The sequence below is a fragment of the Hemiscyllium ocellatum genome, chromosome 16 (assembly GCF_020745735.1).
Source record: "Hemiscyllium ocellatum isolate sHemOce1 chromosome 16, sHemOce1.pat.X.cur, whole genome shotgun sequence".
In the NCBI taxonomy this organism is placed as follows: domain Eukaryota; kingdom Metazoa; phylum Chordata; class Chondrichthyes; order Orectolobiformes; family Hemiscylliidae; genus Hemiscyllium; species Hemiscyllium ocellatum.
The window spans coordinates 8,109,137-8,125,162 of NC_083416.1; the positions used below are offsets into that span (position 1 = coordinate 8,109,137).

At 43.8% G+C, this 16,026-nt stretch overlaps 1 protein-coding gene across 6 annotated transcripts in view; it reads left to right on the top strand.

Moving 5' to 3' along the window:
* Nucleotides 1–16,026, top strand: part of LOC132823137 (sialoadhesin-like) — a 79,280-nt gene that overhangs the window by 14,794 nt on the left and 48,460 nt on the right. For 5 of the 6 annotated variants that reach the window (XM_060836688.1, XM_060836686.1, XM_060836691.1 and 2 more), the window contains exons 3-4: nt 10,232–10,588; nt 12,425–12,709. In XM_060836688.1, coding sequence (XP_060692671.1) covers nt 10,232–10,588; nt 12,425–12,709 — 642 coding nt within the window. The remainder of the gene's footprint in view (nt 1–10,231; nt 10,589–12,424; nt 12,710–16,026) is intronic. The other variant, XM_060836689.1, reaches the window with a different exon arrangement.

Consider the following 16,026-nt stretch of genomic DNA (forward strand, 5'->3'; position numbering starts at 1 on the left):
CTACCAGTCTAGCCCTACACACTAACAGGAACATATTACATCTGAACTCACATTACCTCATTTTTGAAGACCTCCCACTTTCCAACCATCCCTTTATCCTGAATAGCCTCTCAATCAACTTTTGAAAGTTTTTGCCTAATACCATCCCAGCTGGCTTGTTTAACAAAATTTGATGGCATGGAATAGGGAGCAAGTCTTCTCTTCAAGAAAAGAAATAGGAAAATCCCCGGCAATTACAGACCAGTAAGTCTCACGTCTGTCACCTGCAAGGTGTTAGAAAGGATTCTGAGGGATAGGATTTATGACCATCTGGAAGAGCATGGCTTGATTAAATGCAGTCAGCACGGCTTTGTGAGGGGCAGATTATGCCTCACAAATCTTATTGAGTTCTTTGAGGATGTTGCTAGACAAATTGATGAGAGTCGAGTGGTGGGTGTGGTGTATATGGACTTCAGCAAAGCATTTGATTAGGTTCCTCATGGTAGGCTCGTTCAGAAAGTCAGGAGGAATGGGATACAGGGAAATTTAGCTGTCTGGATACAGAATTGGCTGGTCGACAGAAGACAGCAAGTGGTAGTGGAAGGAAAGTATTCTGCCTGGAAGTCAGTGGTGAGTGGTGTTCCACAGGGCTCTGTCCTTGGGCCTCTACTGTTTGTAATTTTTATTAATGACTTGGATGAGGAGATTGAGGATGGGTTAGCAAGTTTGCAGATGACACAAAGGTTGGAGGTGTCGTTGACAGTATAGAGGGCTGTTGTAGGCTGCAGGATGACAGGATGCAGAGATGGGCTGAGGAGTGGCAGATGGTGTTCAACCTGGATAAATGCGAAGGTCAAACTTGGAAGGTCAAACTTGAAAACTGAGTACAGGATTAAGGATAGGATTCTTGGCAGTGTGGAGGAACAGCGGGATCTTGGTGTGCAGGTACATAGATCCCTTAAAATGGTCACCCAAAGTGGACAGGGTTGTTAAGAAAGCATATGGTGTTTTGGCTTTCATTAACAGGGGGATTGAGTTTAAGAGCCGTGAGATCTTGTTGCAGCTCTATAAAACTTTGGTTAGACTGCACTTGGAATGTTGTGTCCAGTTCTGGTTGCCTTATTATGGGAAGGATGTGAATGCTTTGGAGAGGGTTCAGAGGAGGTTTACCAGGATGCTGCCTGGACTGGAGGGCTTATTTTATGAAGAGAGGTTGACTGAGCTCGGACTTATTTCATTGGAAAAAAGAAGGAAGAGAGGGGACCTAATTGAGGTGTACAAAATAATGAGAGGCATAGGTAGAGTTGATAGCCAGAGACATTTTCACAGGGCAGAAATTGTTAACACGAGGAGTCATAGTTTTAAGCTGTTTGGCGGAAAGTATAGAGGGGATGTCAGAGACGGTTTCTTTACGCAGAGAGATGTGAGAGCACGGAATGCGTTGCCAGCAGCAGTTGTGGAAACGAGGTCTTTGGGGATATTTAAGAGACTGCTAGACATGTATATGGTCACAGAAATTTGAAAGTTCATACATTAGGTTTACCTTACGTGAGGATCAATGGTCGGCACAACATCGTGGGCTGAAGGGCCTGTTCTGTGCTGTACTGTTCTATGTTCTATGTTCTAAGTTTCAGCTTGGTATAATAATGTTAGCTAAAATCCAGAAACAAATACATCACGGCAAATGTTTACTCTTCCAGACTGGAGGATAATGTTTCCAAAGGCATGAAGAACGCTTTATGATTGGACATTGCAATCAGAGTAAAATTTCAAAATTTGCCAATTATGCGATACTTGAATGTGGAAATACCGATTTTGGATCGGGGTGGACAAAGTTAAATATCACACAACACCAGGTTATAGTTCAACAGTTTTACTTTGGAAGCACTAGCTTTCGAAGTGCTGCTCCTTCATCAAGTAGCTGTGGAAGAGGAACATAGAGCATAGAACATCGAACAATACAGCACAGAACAGGCCCTTCGGCCCACAATGTTGTGCTGAACATTTGTCCTAGCTTAAGCACCCATCCATGTACCTATCCAATTGCCGCTTAAAGGTCACCAGTGATTCTGACTCTACCACTGCCACGGGCAGCGCATTCCATGCCCCCACCACTCTCTGGGTAAAGAACCCACCCCTGACATCTCCCCTATACCTTCCACCCTTCACCTTAAATTTATGTCAGACACAGAATTTATTGCAAAAGATTACAGTGTCATGCAACTGAAATGATATGTTGAACAAACCTAGACAGATATCTAGTGCTCCCAAATAAACTGTTGAACTATAACTTGCTGTTGTGTGATTTTTGCCTAAACTTGAAGGAATTGCTGACAGTAAGGATGATATGAATAAACCGCAAAAATAACAGCAGAATGTACAGGGAAGTGACAGATGGAACCTGATAAGGTAATTGTGTTGTGATGCAATTTGGCAGTAGTAACAGAGGGTCAGAATATAGATTGGCTAGACTTCAACTGGAATGTTGTACCTAGTTATGGCCACTACATGCTAGAAAGGATGAGAGAGTCCGTGAGGAGGTTGGGAGCTTAATGAAGCTAATGGTAAGAGATTTTAGCTACAAGTTTGGGTTGGAGAATTTAGGGATGTTTTCCACTGAAGAAAAGGGGATGAAAGAGAGATTTAATGGATGCGTACAAGATTATGACAGACTTTGATAAGGCAGACAAAGAAAAGCTGAAACAAAAAAAAACAGAAATTGATGGATAAGCAGGTCTGGCAGTGTCCATGGAGAGAAATCAGAGTTAACATTTCAGGCCGAGTGGTTCGTATTTAGGATTACTGTTTTCATATGTTAATGTTCAAAGAGCAGGGGACTCATGTTTAAGGTGATTACTGCAGTGGGATGGGAAGGGAGAAAACCCAGAACAGATGGGCTGAATGGCCTGTTCCTGTGCCATAATGACTCTTTAACTCACAGTGCATTCGTGTAATTAATGTAGTTTTGTAGAAAGACTTGCTTTAAGAGTTGGCTTGAGCAATGCAAAGGGATCTCTTTCAATATAGAAAATGGAATATAGAAATAGAAAGTATTTGCATAAATTTCCTTCTTCCTGTCACATTTGTCTTGCTAATGTTTCAGGTGAATGACTTTTCATCACAACAAGCTGAGATTAGAAACGAACAGTTTTTGAATACGTATAGACACAGGGGAAGGATTGTTTATATAGAAATAGCAGAGGACAGGTTTGGAGGCCAGGAGTGATTAAATGGTGAAAGGGGATTATGGGAAAAGACGGTGAGAATAGATCAGACGTTGAAGCAGCGAAGATAGAAAACAGTTGCGGAAGAGTTGTCCCCACCCCCATAACTGAAACAACATCAGAACTGTTCAATATTCATAATAAGGATCTAAGATTTACTTGAGGGCACCACTCTGAAATGTTTGCCTCGGGCAGCCAATACCACTGTGGATCCACCCATATCTAGAAATCTCCTATCAACCACAAAGGTAGTAACTTCACTGAACTGTGCTGCTGATATTGACCGGGTTCCTCCTGGTAATTCATTTTGCAATGCACAGTGTGAAAAGCCTCTGTGCTTAACTGTAGCTCACAGTGTACAATTCTGGTTATCACACATCCAAATTTACTCATATTTATCACTCATATTTAGCTGAGGATTTGTACTTCCCATGTTGTGTGCTTTGTTATTGTCCTTTGCAATTATTTCTCAGTGTGAATTTACATTACATCTGCACTTGACCTTTTTCTAAGACCATAAATGTTGATTATTCAGCTCAGAGCATGTGAACAATGACAGCTCTTGATGGAGACTGCAGACCTCCATTAGAAACATAGAAAATAGGTGCAGGATTAGGCCATTTGACCCTTTGACCCTGCCCCACCATTCAATATGATCATACTGGATCATGCAATCTCAATATCATATTCCCACCCACTCCTCATACCCTTTGATCCCTTTAACTATAAGGGCCACATCCAGCTCTCTCTTGAATATATCTAAAAAAAACTGGCCCTGGCTGCTTCCTGTGGAAGAGAATTCCACAGGTTCACAACTCTCTGAATGAAGAAATTCTTCCTCACTTCAGTCCTGAACGGCTTACCGCTTATTCTTAGACTGTGACCCTGATATTACAGCAAAAAGCCGGTTCCTAGCACCAAGTCACCCTTCCTTACCTGTGCACAGTAGACTGGATGTGACCAGACAGCTCGGAGTCAGACCTCAACTGAGAAGATTCTAATCTTGTGTTTACAACATACTTTAAAATCCTGATACGGTCTCTCCGGTTCCCCAACTCCCAGAAGACGGGTGCAAGTGAAAGATCTTCAGGCAAGTCCAGCTTTCTCCAATCGCCACTGAAATAACTCCTCAGAGGCCCAATTCTATCAAAAAGTCACCCTTTTTTTAAGAGTGCATGGTCCATTAGCTCTGGCCAGGTAGCTCAGAATCAGTTTTTAAATTGAGATTCTCATCTCCTCGTTATACTTTTATTTTCTGTATAGGAAACTTCAGTTTTGAGGCCTATACACAAAGATCTCGGCCACACACAGAAACCCGGTCCACACACAAGGGTCAACCCAGGGGTCTACACACGAAGACTGAGCACTGCGCCTATACTCAAGGGCCCAGGCCATGGCCTTTACACAAAGAGTCAGTCTGAGGCCCACATATAAAGGTTCAGTTTTGGGCCTACATACAAAGGCTCAGCCTGGGACCTATACCCAAAGGATCAGTTGAGGCCTACAGAGAAAAGTTCAGACTGGGGCCTACACACAAACGCTCAGTTTGGGGCCGACACGCAAAGACTCAGCCTGAGGCCTACATACTGAAATAACAGCACAGAGGCCAAGTCCTATCACCAAGGCACCCTTTATTTATTTGTGTACAGTACACTGGCTGTGCCAACTAACTCGGAGTCACTCCGCAGTTGAGGAGATTAGACTCTCATGGTTATCGTGGTCAGTCAAGGCTTTCCTGATTGGCGCAGGTTATCAACCCCAATGAAGGATATTATAGTCAACATAGCCCACCTGATCCCAATCACTACAGACCCCTGGTCTGGACTTCCCCAACATGAGGAAGATTCTTCCCACATCTAACCATTCCACTCCCATCAGGATGTTTCTGTGATAACCCCCCACCACTTCTTCGAAATTACAGTGTGTACAAGCTCAGTCGATCCAGTACGTCAGTCCTGCCACCTCGGTAATCAGTCTAATCAACATTCACTGGACTCCCTCAAAGTCGAGTGTCCTTCCTCAGACCAGGATACCAAAGATGTGGCCTCGCCCAGTCTAACTGCAGCAAGACATCCTTACTCTGATACTCAAATCTTCTCGCTACGAAGGCCAGCATGCCATTAGCTTTCCTCACTGCCTGCTGCATCTGCAACACAACCGTCAGCGACTGTTCCACCATGACACCCAGGTCTCGATGTACCTCACCTTTTCCTAAACTGCTACCATTCAGATAATAATCTGCCTTCCTGTTCTTGCCACCAAAGTGGATAACTCTACATTTATCAACATTATCTTGCATTTGCCGCACATGTGCCCACTCAGCCAGCCTGTGGTTAGCTGTTCCCAATTAGCACACCACTCGATCAGGAGGGGAAAGAGATCAACCTGAAGTCAGCAACATTCCAAAATGAATATCAAGAAATGAGTCAAGAGTGTGGTGCTGGAAAGCACAGCCGGTCAGTCAGCATCTGAGGAGCAAGAGAATCAACGTTTCGGGCATAAGCCCTTCATCAGGAATGTCGATTGTCCTGCTTCTCAGATGCTGCCCGACCAGTTGTGCTTTTCCAGCACCACATTCTTCAACTCTGATCTCCAGCATCTGCAGTCCTCACTTTCTCCTAGCAAGAAATGACCCTTGACTCTATCTAATCCCACAGCCACGATATCTGCATCATACATACGCTCCCCCTATTAGTCAAAAATCATATGACCATCTGAGGAAGAACAAATTAAAACCTGAGTGAGGTCGGGGTGAAAAGAAATGAGGAAATCTCTTCTGAACTCCATTAGACAATGAACATTTGACGACTGTGCAAGCTCTATGCAGCGATCAGCACCCCTGTCAGATATAGGTCAAACTTTCCACTTAAAAGAATATGGTGCAGCAGTGTAACTGGCCATACTATAGGTCCACTTTTCTCAAATGACAACCGTATCTTGATTTCTAACCTAGTTCCAGCCTTGCATTACTCCATATCATGATGGTCCCGAAACTATTCAGTTAAAACAAACCATCAAGAGGGACACAACTTTATCCCTTCATCATCTTAGAAAAGTCGATCAAGTCACCCTTCAGTGTACTAAAAGCAAAATACGCTGTAGATTTTAAATAAAAACAGAAAGTGCTGAAGTCAATCAGCAGATCTGGCGAAAGATTTACGAACAAAAGGAGTTAAACAGGATTTGAAATGCTAATGTTGTTTCTCTGCACAGATGCTACCAGATCTGACAAATTCTCTCCAGCATTTCCTGTTCTTAATCCACTTTTGAGTACACTTGTCTCCATGGTATTAGAGAAAGAAGCAGATATTTATTACAGTTTACTTTTATGAGCATGCATTACATACACAGGCATATAAATCTGTAGGGTAACATTACACTTTGAGATTACAACAGAGACACAGAGCAGCACCTCACATAAAACAGAGTATGAGATCTTTATGCCTTGGCTCCACAGGCTATGATAGAGTGACAATATCATGACCATGTCTCTTAAAACGGATACTGACATATTGGCTCTGAGCCACCACACACCAACCAGAATATATATTCAATAGACTATCTTCCACTATTCCAAACAGATGCAGCATGATGTTACCACCAAATTCACCTTCCCTTCTCTTCAGTTTTGGTATTTCAAAAGAAATATTCAGAGACGAGAGTGTGGTGCAGGAAAAGCAGAGCAGGTCAGGAAGCAGCCAAGGTGCAGGACAGTCGATGTTTCAGGCATATGCCTTTCATCAGGAATGAGCTTTCTGCTCAAAGGAGCTATTCACACAGTAATACCTTATCCCACTTCTCAAATCTCAGTCACCGCTCCAAAGCACCAATTACACCTCATCTTGATCTGTGCAAGAAGATGCAACTCCTGTCCCTTTGTCTCCTCCTTTCATGCACTGCAAGGTGCGGACTCTAATTTCAGGTCAAAGAGTGATTTCCTTACACTTGTTTGTATTTGGTATGATGTATTCACTGCTCACAGTGCAATTTCCTCCATAATGTTGTGAATGCATGGAATGCGTTGCCAGCTGTGGTGGTGGAGGTAGAGTCACTGAGGACATTTAAGCGACTGCTGGACATGCACATGGAGAGCAGTGAGTTGAGAGGTGTGTAGGTTAAGTTATTATATTTTACATTAGGATTAGATCTCAACACACCATCGTGGGCCAAAGGGCCAGTTCTGTGCTGTACTTTTCTATGTTCTATAATATGTGGCCAAATGAAGAGTGGATTACACACACTGCCATTCAGGGGGTCTGTAGCAAAACGGTAGTGTTCCCTACCTCTGAAGTAGGCAGCCTGGGTTCACAGTCCTTCAGAGGTGTGCAGTAAAATTTCTGAACAGATTGCTTAGAGATATCTCTTAAGTTGCAAGGGCATGCTAAAACCATTCAGTATATGGAAACAGTTCATGAATGTAGCTGATTATTGTTTTCACAAGAGCACTTGGGGATGAGCAATAAATACTTGCTGGTCAGGCACACTCAAATCCCACAAAGTAATATTAAAAGGGCAATTGGTCCATCGTACTAGAGTATAATGATCTTGTCCTCATCTTACATGTGGTATGACTTCGCTGATGTAATCTCATATTAAAGTATTATGGGCAATATTCAAGTGGAGAGCTGGAACTGACAACCAGAAGCGGCAGAGACAAGCCACTATAAATGCCGGAGGAAACAACACAGAAGCGCTTCACAGGAGGCTCCCAAGCACTGAGGATGTCACCTAGACAGGGGACGAAACGTCTGCAACACAAATTCCCAGCTCGGTGAATGGAACCACAACAACGAGCACCCGAGCTACAAATCTTCTCACAAACTTTCAACAGTATTAAAGCAATACCTGAGAAAATTGATTGATTTGGCCATACAGACTCAAGCCTGGCATAAAATAACAGGTCTGAAAAATGTGTTGCTGGAAACGCGCAGCAGGTCAGGCAGCATCAAGGAACAGGAGAATTGACGTTTCGGGCATAAGCCCTTCTTCAGATTCCTGACCTGACCTGCTGTGCTTTTCCAGCAACACATTTTTCAGCTCTGATCTCCAGCATCTACAGTCCTCACTTTCTCCTAGTTGATATAACAACAGGTCATTTACAAGGGAAAAGCAAAACCAAATGCATTATATCATAATACCATGTTGGACCAGGAACACAAAAGCATTGAATGCATAATGTGGCCTGAATGCTATTGGGTCTGCACGCAGACAGGCGAGTGGAGAGTATTCCATCAAACTCACGATTTGTGCCTTGTAGATGGTGGATAACCTTTGGAGAGACAGGAAGAGAGGTTTGTTTTTATTCATTTGTGGGATATGGGAGTCACTGGCTGGACCCAGCATTTATTGCCCATCCCCAGTTGCCCCTTAAGAAGGTGGGGGTGAGCTGCCTGCTGACCCACAATGCCATTAGGGAGGGAATTCCAAATTTTAGACCCAGCAACAGTAAAGGAAGAGTGATACATTTCCATGTCAGGACGGTCAGTGGCTTGGAGGAGCACTTGAATGTGGTCGTGTTCCCCTGTATCTGCTCCCATTGTCCTTCTCGTTGGAAGTAGTCATGATTTGGAAGATGCTGCCTGGGGATCTTTGGTGAATTTCCACAGTGTATCTCTCAGATAGTAAACACTGCAGCTCCTGATCATTGGTGATGGAGGTGGATCCTTGTGGATGTGGTGCCAATCAAGCGGCTGCTTTGTCCTGGATGGTGACAAGCATCTTGAGTATTGTTGGAGCTGCCCCCATCCAGGCCAGCGGGGAGTATTCCATCACACTCCTGACTTGTGCTTTGTAGATGGTGGACAGGCTTTGGGGAGTCAGGAGGTGAGTTACCTGCCATAGTATTCCCAACCTCTGACCTGCTCTAGGAGCCACTGTTATTCATCCCAAAATTTCAATTCTCTGACCCTCTTTTGGAGCCAATGTTTACATGGCTGGTCCAATCAGTTTCTGAACAATGATAACTGACAAGACATTGATCGAGTGATTCGAATTCACTGATAAGGTACAGTCTTTTGCTTTGCAATTATGTTTCCATTTGAGATACCTTTTCTGTGGAAGAGTTCAAAGTCAATGGAAGTGACCGAGAAGCAAGATTAAGCAATAAAGCTTACTACGGACATCATGCCTTGATCTAAATTTACAGTTTTACCCATCTCCAGTAGCTAACTATTGACAGAAAGTACTGGGTGAGCTGGTGGGGCCTGGATTCCTGACCCAATTCTCAATAAGGACATAACGACCAAGACATCAGTTCTAGGGTCTAATGAGTGATCCAGGACACCAAGTAGAGATCCCTTCTCCTCTTCAAAGCCTCATATACTCCTAGAGATGTACAGCACGGAAACAGATCCTTCAGTACAATTCATCCATGCTGACCAGATATCCTAAATTAATCTAGTCCAACTGCCAGCATTTGGCCCATATTGCTCTAAACCCTTCCTATTCATATACCCAGCCTGATGCCTTTTAAATGGTGGAATTGTATTGGCCTCCACCACTTCTTCTGGTAGCTCATTCCATTCGTGCACCACCCTCTGTGTGAAAACATTGCCCCTTAGGTCCCTTTTAAACTTGTCCTCTCTCACCTTTAACCTATGCCCTCTAGTTTGGGACTCCCCTTGTTATTTAATTTATCTATGCCCCTCATGATTTTATAAACCTCTATGAGGAAATCCCTCAGCCTCCCATGCTCCAGGGAAAGTAACTGTTGTGAGACTTTTTTTAATGTCTAACTGAGGGCTTAGCTCTCATTCAAAAAACTGTCCCTACAACAATGTAGCACTTGTAGAAAAGGGGCATTTGTGCTCAAATCTTTCTCAGATCTTTGTCGTGACCTTCTGTTGGAATGAGGTAAGAGCACTTCCATTGAGCTTCAATTTCCTTGGTCTTTATCTTTGAATTAAATGCACCATAAAATTGTGGAAAATGATTAAATGATGTAAAGCCAATTGGATTTAATGCTGACAGTTGGTTTGAGTTCAGTGATATCAATATTTTCTTTTTTCTTTTATCCACTCCCTTCGCAGGATGTTTGTCTACGAATGAATGGGGTGTTTCAGTTTCAGAATCTCTTCCTGCATTGGAAGGGTCATCTGTGATCTTTAACTGTTCTTTCTGGTACCCTGGTAGACTGCAGCCTGCACGCAACATAATTGCCATTTGGTTAAAAGACCCATGCCGCGAAGGTTCTGAAGAACTATACAACAGTAACAATCCGAATCGGGACCCTGATGTAGAATGGATTGGAAATCTGGATCAGAAAAACTGTTCTCTTCGAATTAAAGATGTTCAGAAAAAGCGCAATCACATTTTCTGCTTCAGATTTATAATAGCAAATAAAAACAAGTGGACAGGAAAGCCAGGCTTACGGCTCATTGTTTACGGTAATTATTCCTGCCTGAGAGTTATTTTCATAGAATCATAGAATCATAGAGTGCAGAGAGGTTCTTCGGCCCATCGAGTCTGCGCTGACATGTGAGAAACACTTGACCTCCAACCTAGTCCTGTTTACCAGCGTGTGACCCATACCCTGAAACTTTATGGTGTGCCAAGTGTTCAGCCAGGTACTTTTTAAAGGGTGTGGGGGAACTCCCCCCATCACCTTCCCAGGCAGCACATTCCAAACCGTTACCAGCCTCTGGGTAAAAAGGTCTTTCCCCACCTCCCCCAAAACCTACTGCCCCTCACCTTGACCCTGTGTCCCCTCATGACAGAGCCTTCAACTGAGGGGAACAACTGCTCCTTATTCACTCTGTCAATATCCTTCATAATCTTCTACACCTCAATCAGATCCCTTCTTAGTCTTCTCTGCTCCAATAAAAACAAACCTGTCCAGTCTCTCCTCACACCCTAGATTTCCATCCCAGGCAGCATCCTGGTGAGTGTCCTCTGCGCTCCCTCCAGTTCAATCACAAAGCCCCTGTCATGTAGCAACCAGACAGTACACGCAGTACTTTAGCGGTGGTCTCACTAATGCTCTGGAGTAGGACACTCCAGCCAGAGACCATCCACTCTGCCTGTTTTTCTTCACCTTTTCTTCTTTCTTGTCTCGTTTTTTATCCTCATCGTGCTTTCCTTTCTTCCTCTCCTTTTTTCCTCTTTGAGTCCCGGTATCCATGACGATTCCTGATCTCCCCAGCCTGGTGACGCGGCCTCCCTGCGTGGCATGGTGGCAGCCCCGGCCTCCCAGCATGGGCGTGGCAACCTCCCGGCATCCCAGAGTGAGCGTGGTAACTTCCCGGCCTACCAGCATTGCCGTGGTAACTTCCCGGCCTACCAGCATTGGTGTGTCAATCTCCTGGCTTCCCAGAGTTGGCGTGGTGACCTCACAACCTCCCAATCTTCTGGCCTCCCAGTGTTGGTACGGTGGCCTCTCAGAGTTGGCGTAGTGATCTCCCGGCCTCCCAGCATTGGCATAGCGACATCCCAGCCTGGTGCTGAAGCCTCTTCCAGCAGGGGTCTCTCAGCAACGCAATCTTCCGCCCTCCTGCAGGGGCCTTTCAGTGTGGCATGTGATGTGGAGCCAGGGCGTGGTTCGGACTGGAAGCTAGTGCCAGCGTGGTCTGCTGGACTGAACTCTTTTGTGTAATGCTGGGCATGTTTATTTCTGTAACAAATCTTGAACTGTGTCTCTGTACTTTTGTATCTAAATCAACACTGTAGGTGGTGACATACAAACTTTCCACTATATTCATTGGGTACAAGTGACAACAAACGCTATTCTATTCTATGCTATACCTGGATTGATAAAGAGAAGTCTCCTTTATGCCTTTTCTCACCACCCTCCTAACATACCCTTCTGACTTCAGAGACCTGTGGGCAAACATGCTGAGGCCCCTTTGTTTCTCAGAACTTCCTTATGTCATGCCACTCATTGAATACCTTCTTGACAAATTAATCCTTCCAAAGTGTATCACTTCACACCTTTCACTCCATCTGCCACTTATCTTCCCAACTGACCACCCTGTCTTTACCTGCTCCTCACCCAAGACACTCAACCTCATTGTTAACTGCCCGACCAATTTTTGTGTCATCTGTAAACTTACTGATTGAACCCCAAACAGCCAGGTATGTCATTTCTGTCAATTATGAATAATAGGAGACCCAGCACAGACCCCAGTCTTGTACAAATGTCACCTGCCTATGTTCTCACTTATTTCATAATCGAGGAGGCATGAACTAACTTAAAATCTGTCACTTATCTTTCTATTATCCTGCAGCCCGTCCAAGAACACCCGTCATCTCACCCTTAGAGTTGGTTGAAGGGGTCACGACCAATTTGAAGTGTTCCTCCTCTAATATTGATGAAAAGACAAAAACCAGTCTAAAGTGGTATGGTCTACCTGACCAGTCAGCAGAACAATGCAGCAAAGATCCAACAGTACTCAGCAGCTGTCTCCGTTTCACCCCATCGTATCAGGATCACAACAAGATCATCAATTGCTCAGTCACCTACAGTGCGTTCGCATATTCTGACGAAGCCAGCATCACTCTCAATGTATCATGTAAGTTCCTCGCTAGAAACAAACTCACCTGTTACAATAACCACACTGACGTGTCTCCAGTCAGAGATCTCCTCTGGCACTTTCTGCAGGCGAAAGAAAAATCTGGTTGTTGAGTCAAAGGAGATGCGAGAGAAAGATTTGAGCAAAGTTTGTTTTTCAAGAAGGTTATGTAGCCAAACAAACCTCATCTTTATAAATCACACATTCCACAACCTTAAGGTGTTCCAACAAATTCCACAATTGATTCACCATTTTGAATTAAGAGTTTTCAACAGTTGTGAGATGAAGTCTAGATTAGAGTGGTGCTGGAAAAGCACTGCAGGTCAGGCAGCATCAATCTTCCTGCTCCTTGGCAGACTCTGATCTCCAGCAACTGCAGTCCTCACTTTCGCCTAGTTGTGAGATGGAGACGTACAAGTGCCCCACAGAAGGCAGTGCGACAATTGATGAGATCATTTGTGTTAGGTTTTGGGTAAATGTTGGTCAGGATACTCAGAGAAACTCCCCGCTCCAATTACATCTCCCGAGTCTGGTAGTCCGTGGTTTCACTCGCGTGAAGAGACAGGTAGAGGAACTTAACGGAGGAATCATATTAATGTTGGACCAATGGGAGTGAGAGGTGAAAGAGAGTGTCATTTGAGAAAAGGAGAGAGTTCAAATCATTGCATTATTGCTTATACTTTGCAACACCTTCATTTCCCTGTGTAGAAATGAATGTAGGAGTTGGGAGTTCATGTTGCAGCTGTACAGGACATAGGATTACCCTCTTTTCCCTTGTAAAGAATTAAGATCACGTGGATTAAGACTGCACATATAAGATAAATTCCGTTATGAAGCCATTGAGGTAAGGTAGCTCTCAAGGGTTCCCTTGTGTGAGACAGTGGTCGGACCTACTCAGTATTTACAGCACTCTGTTTTACTTCCAATTTGCAGGAGTAATTTGCTGTTATTTCTAATCATCTTCTGAAACTTATTTTTACAGATAATTGCAGGGAAGTAAATGAGGGTGGGGTTAGTTCTGAAATATGCTGAAAAGTACATTTTTGGTTGAAGCTGTTCGAAATCAGCAGCATCCTTGGCCAGCAATAGGTCTTTAACCTTCTGTCCTCCGTCTCTGTCCATGTGAGGGATGATTGAATACAAGAGCAGGGTTTGCCTGAGCAACAAGTCTGAGGGTCAAGGATGCAGGCAAGTTGGAAATGAGAAGTGGAGGTTCATTAAGGGGTCACTAATATAGAAAATGGAAGATAAAATGGGGAAATGCAAACTTTTCCACTTTGGAAGGAAAAAGTAAAAAGAAACAGAATATTTTTAACATCGTGAGAGTTCAGGAAATGTCACTCAGAGGGAAGTGGGTGCTCTTACACAAGAATCATTGAATGTTCTAGGAGAAAGTGAGGACTGCGGATGCTGGAGATCGGAGCTGAAAATGTGTTGCTGGAAAAGCACAGCAGGTTAGGCAGCATCCAAGGAGCAGGAGAGTCGACGTTTCAGGCATGAGCCCTTCTTCCTGAAGAAGGGCTTATGCCCGAAATGTCAGTTCTCCTGCTCCTCGGATACTGCCTGACCTGCTGTGTTTTTCCTGGGGTACTGTGTACTGTTTTGGTCTCCTTACTTGTGAAAGGATGTACTGGAACTGGTGGGGGTGCAGAGGAGGTTCACTAGATTGATTCTGGAGTTGAGAGGGTTCGGATTATGAGGAGGGATTGAGTAGACTGGGATCATATTCATTGGAATTTAGAAAAATGAGGGTGCAGTTTTATGGAAACACATAAAATGATGAAGAGAATCACTAAGATCGAAACAGGGAGGTTGTTTCCACTGGCGGGTAAAACTAGAATGAGGGGGCATAGTCTCAAATACCAAAGTTTGCCTTCCTGATTAGTCTCAGGTGTCTGTGGAAGTGATGAAGAGCTGAATGGTGTCTAAGTTGGTCTGAAAGCAGCCATGAAGATGGGCTGAGGCTGGTGGTTTACCAATGCTGATTTGTATTGATGAGGATAGTGGCCATGGAACATAAGGGGACAATGTTATGGAGAAGCAGTTGGATGCTGACCAGGATCAGCACTCAGTGGGCTGAAGACACTAGGTACCCAGACAGTTCACCTGTGAAGAATTGCTGGGATCTGGTCACCCAATAAAGAGGCAAAATGGAAATGAGATGTAAACAGGGAAGGGAATAAGTTGGCTTTAATGAGTTACAAAAGCATGAGGAAAGGGAACAAGTAGTTGTCATTCAAGTGTGAGATTCTGAAATCACCATTTCAGGCTTAAGGGGAAAAGATCAGGAAATCTTTTCTCAGCGTTGACAATCTGATTATTTTTCAAATCTCACTCTATTTTATCACCATACCTGCCATTGCTCTTGTCACACTGGGTGGGGGATAGTTCTGCCCACCTACTTGATAAGTTGGGCTATATTTTAAACTTTAACCCCCAGTCCAATATTCCTCAAACACCAGAAATAGTTTTTATCTCTGCTATCTATTTGTCTTAATGACATGGAATCTTCAATCGTATCATTCAGTTTGATTTTATTTTACTAATTTAGAGGATGAGGATGTCACTGAGCAGGCTAACATTTATTGCCCATCCCTAATTGCCCAGAGGGCAGTTGAGAGTGAACCAAGTGATTGAAGTGAATTAAATTTTAGAGAAAGTGATGTTAGTTTGGATAATCTTATCCGATAACCCTTGGAGTCCAGGTGCTATTCTGAATGCATCAGAAGTGCACTCCCTTTGAAGTCTGAATGTCATTGCCAAGGTTGTAGCAAGTCCTGCTCAGTGCATTGTAGCTTTTGTGTAAAAAAAACACAGGACACAAGCATTGCTGGCTAGACCAGACATCACTTAAGAGTCAACCGTATCGCTGTGGGTTTGGGGTCATATGGAGGCCAGAAGCTTCCTTCTTTCAAGGACGTTGGTGACACAGGTGAGATTTTCCTGCCAATCAGCAATGGCTTCACAGTCATCATTGGACTGGAATTTCCGAAATTATTGTTAAAAATCAAATCCAACCATCTCCCACAGCCAGGTTTGAACAGAGGCCCTCAGAGCATTACCTGGGTCTTTGGATTCGCAACCCATTGTTAATGCCATTAGTCCATTGTCTCTCCTCAAGCTTGCAATGCTGAAGCTTGACATCTATGTTGTTGTCTGTCAGTGCTCCTGCTATGAGGGCCTTGTATTCTATTAGCCTTTTTGATTAGTTTCTGCACCACTTTGTGACAGTTTAATGATTTATGTACCTGCACCTCCAAGTCACTTTGAACCACTGTTTCTAGCTTTTTACCATATTGGCTCAAAACTGCACAGCA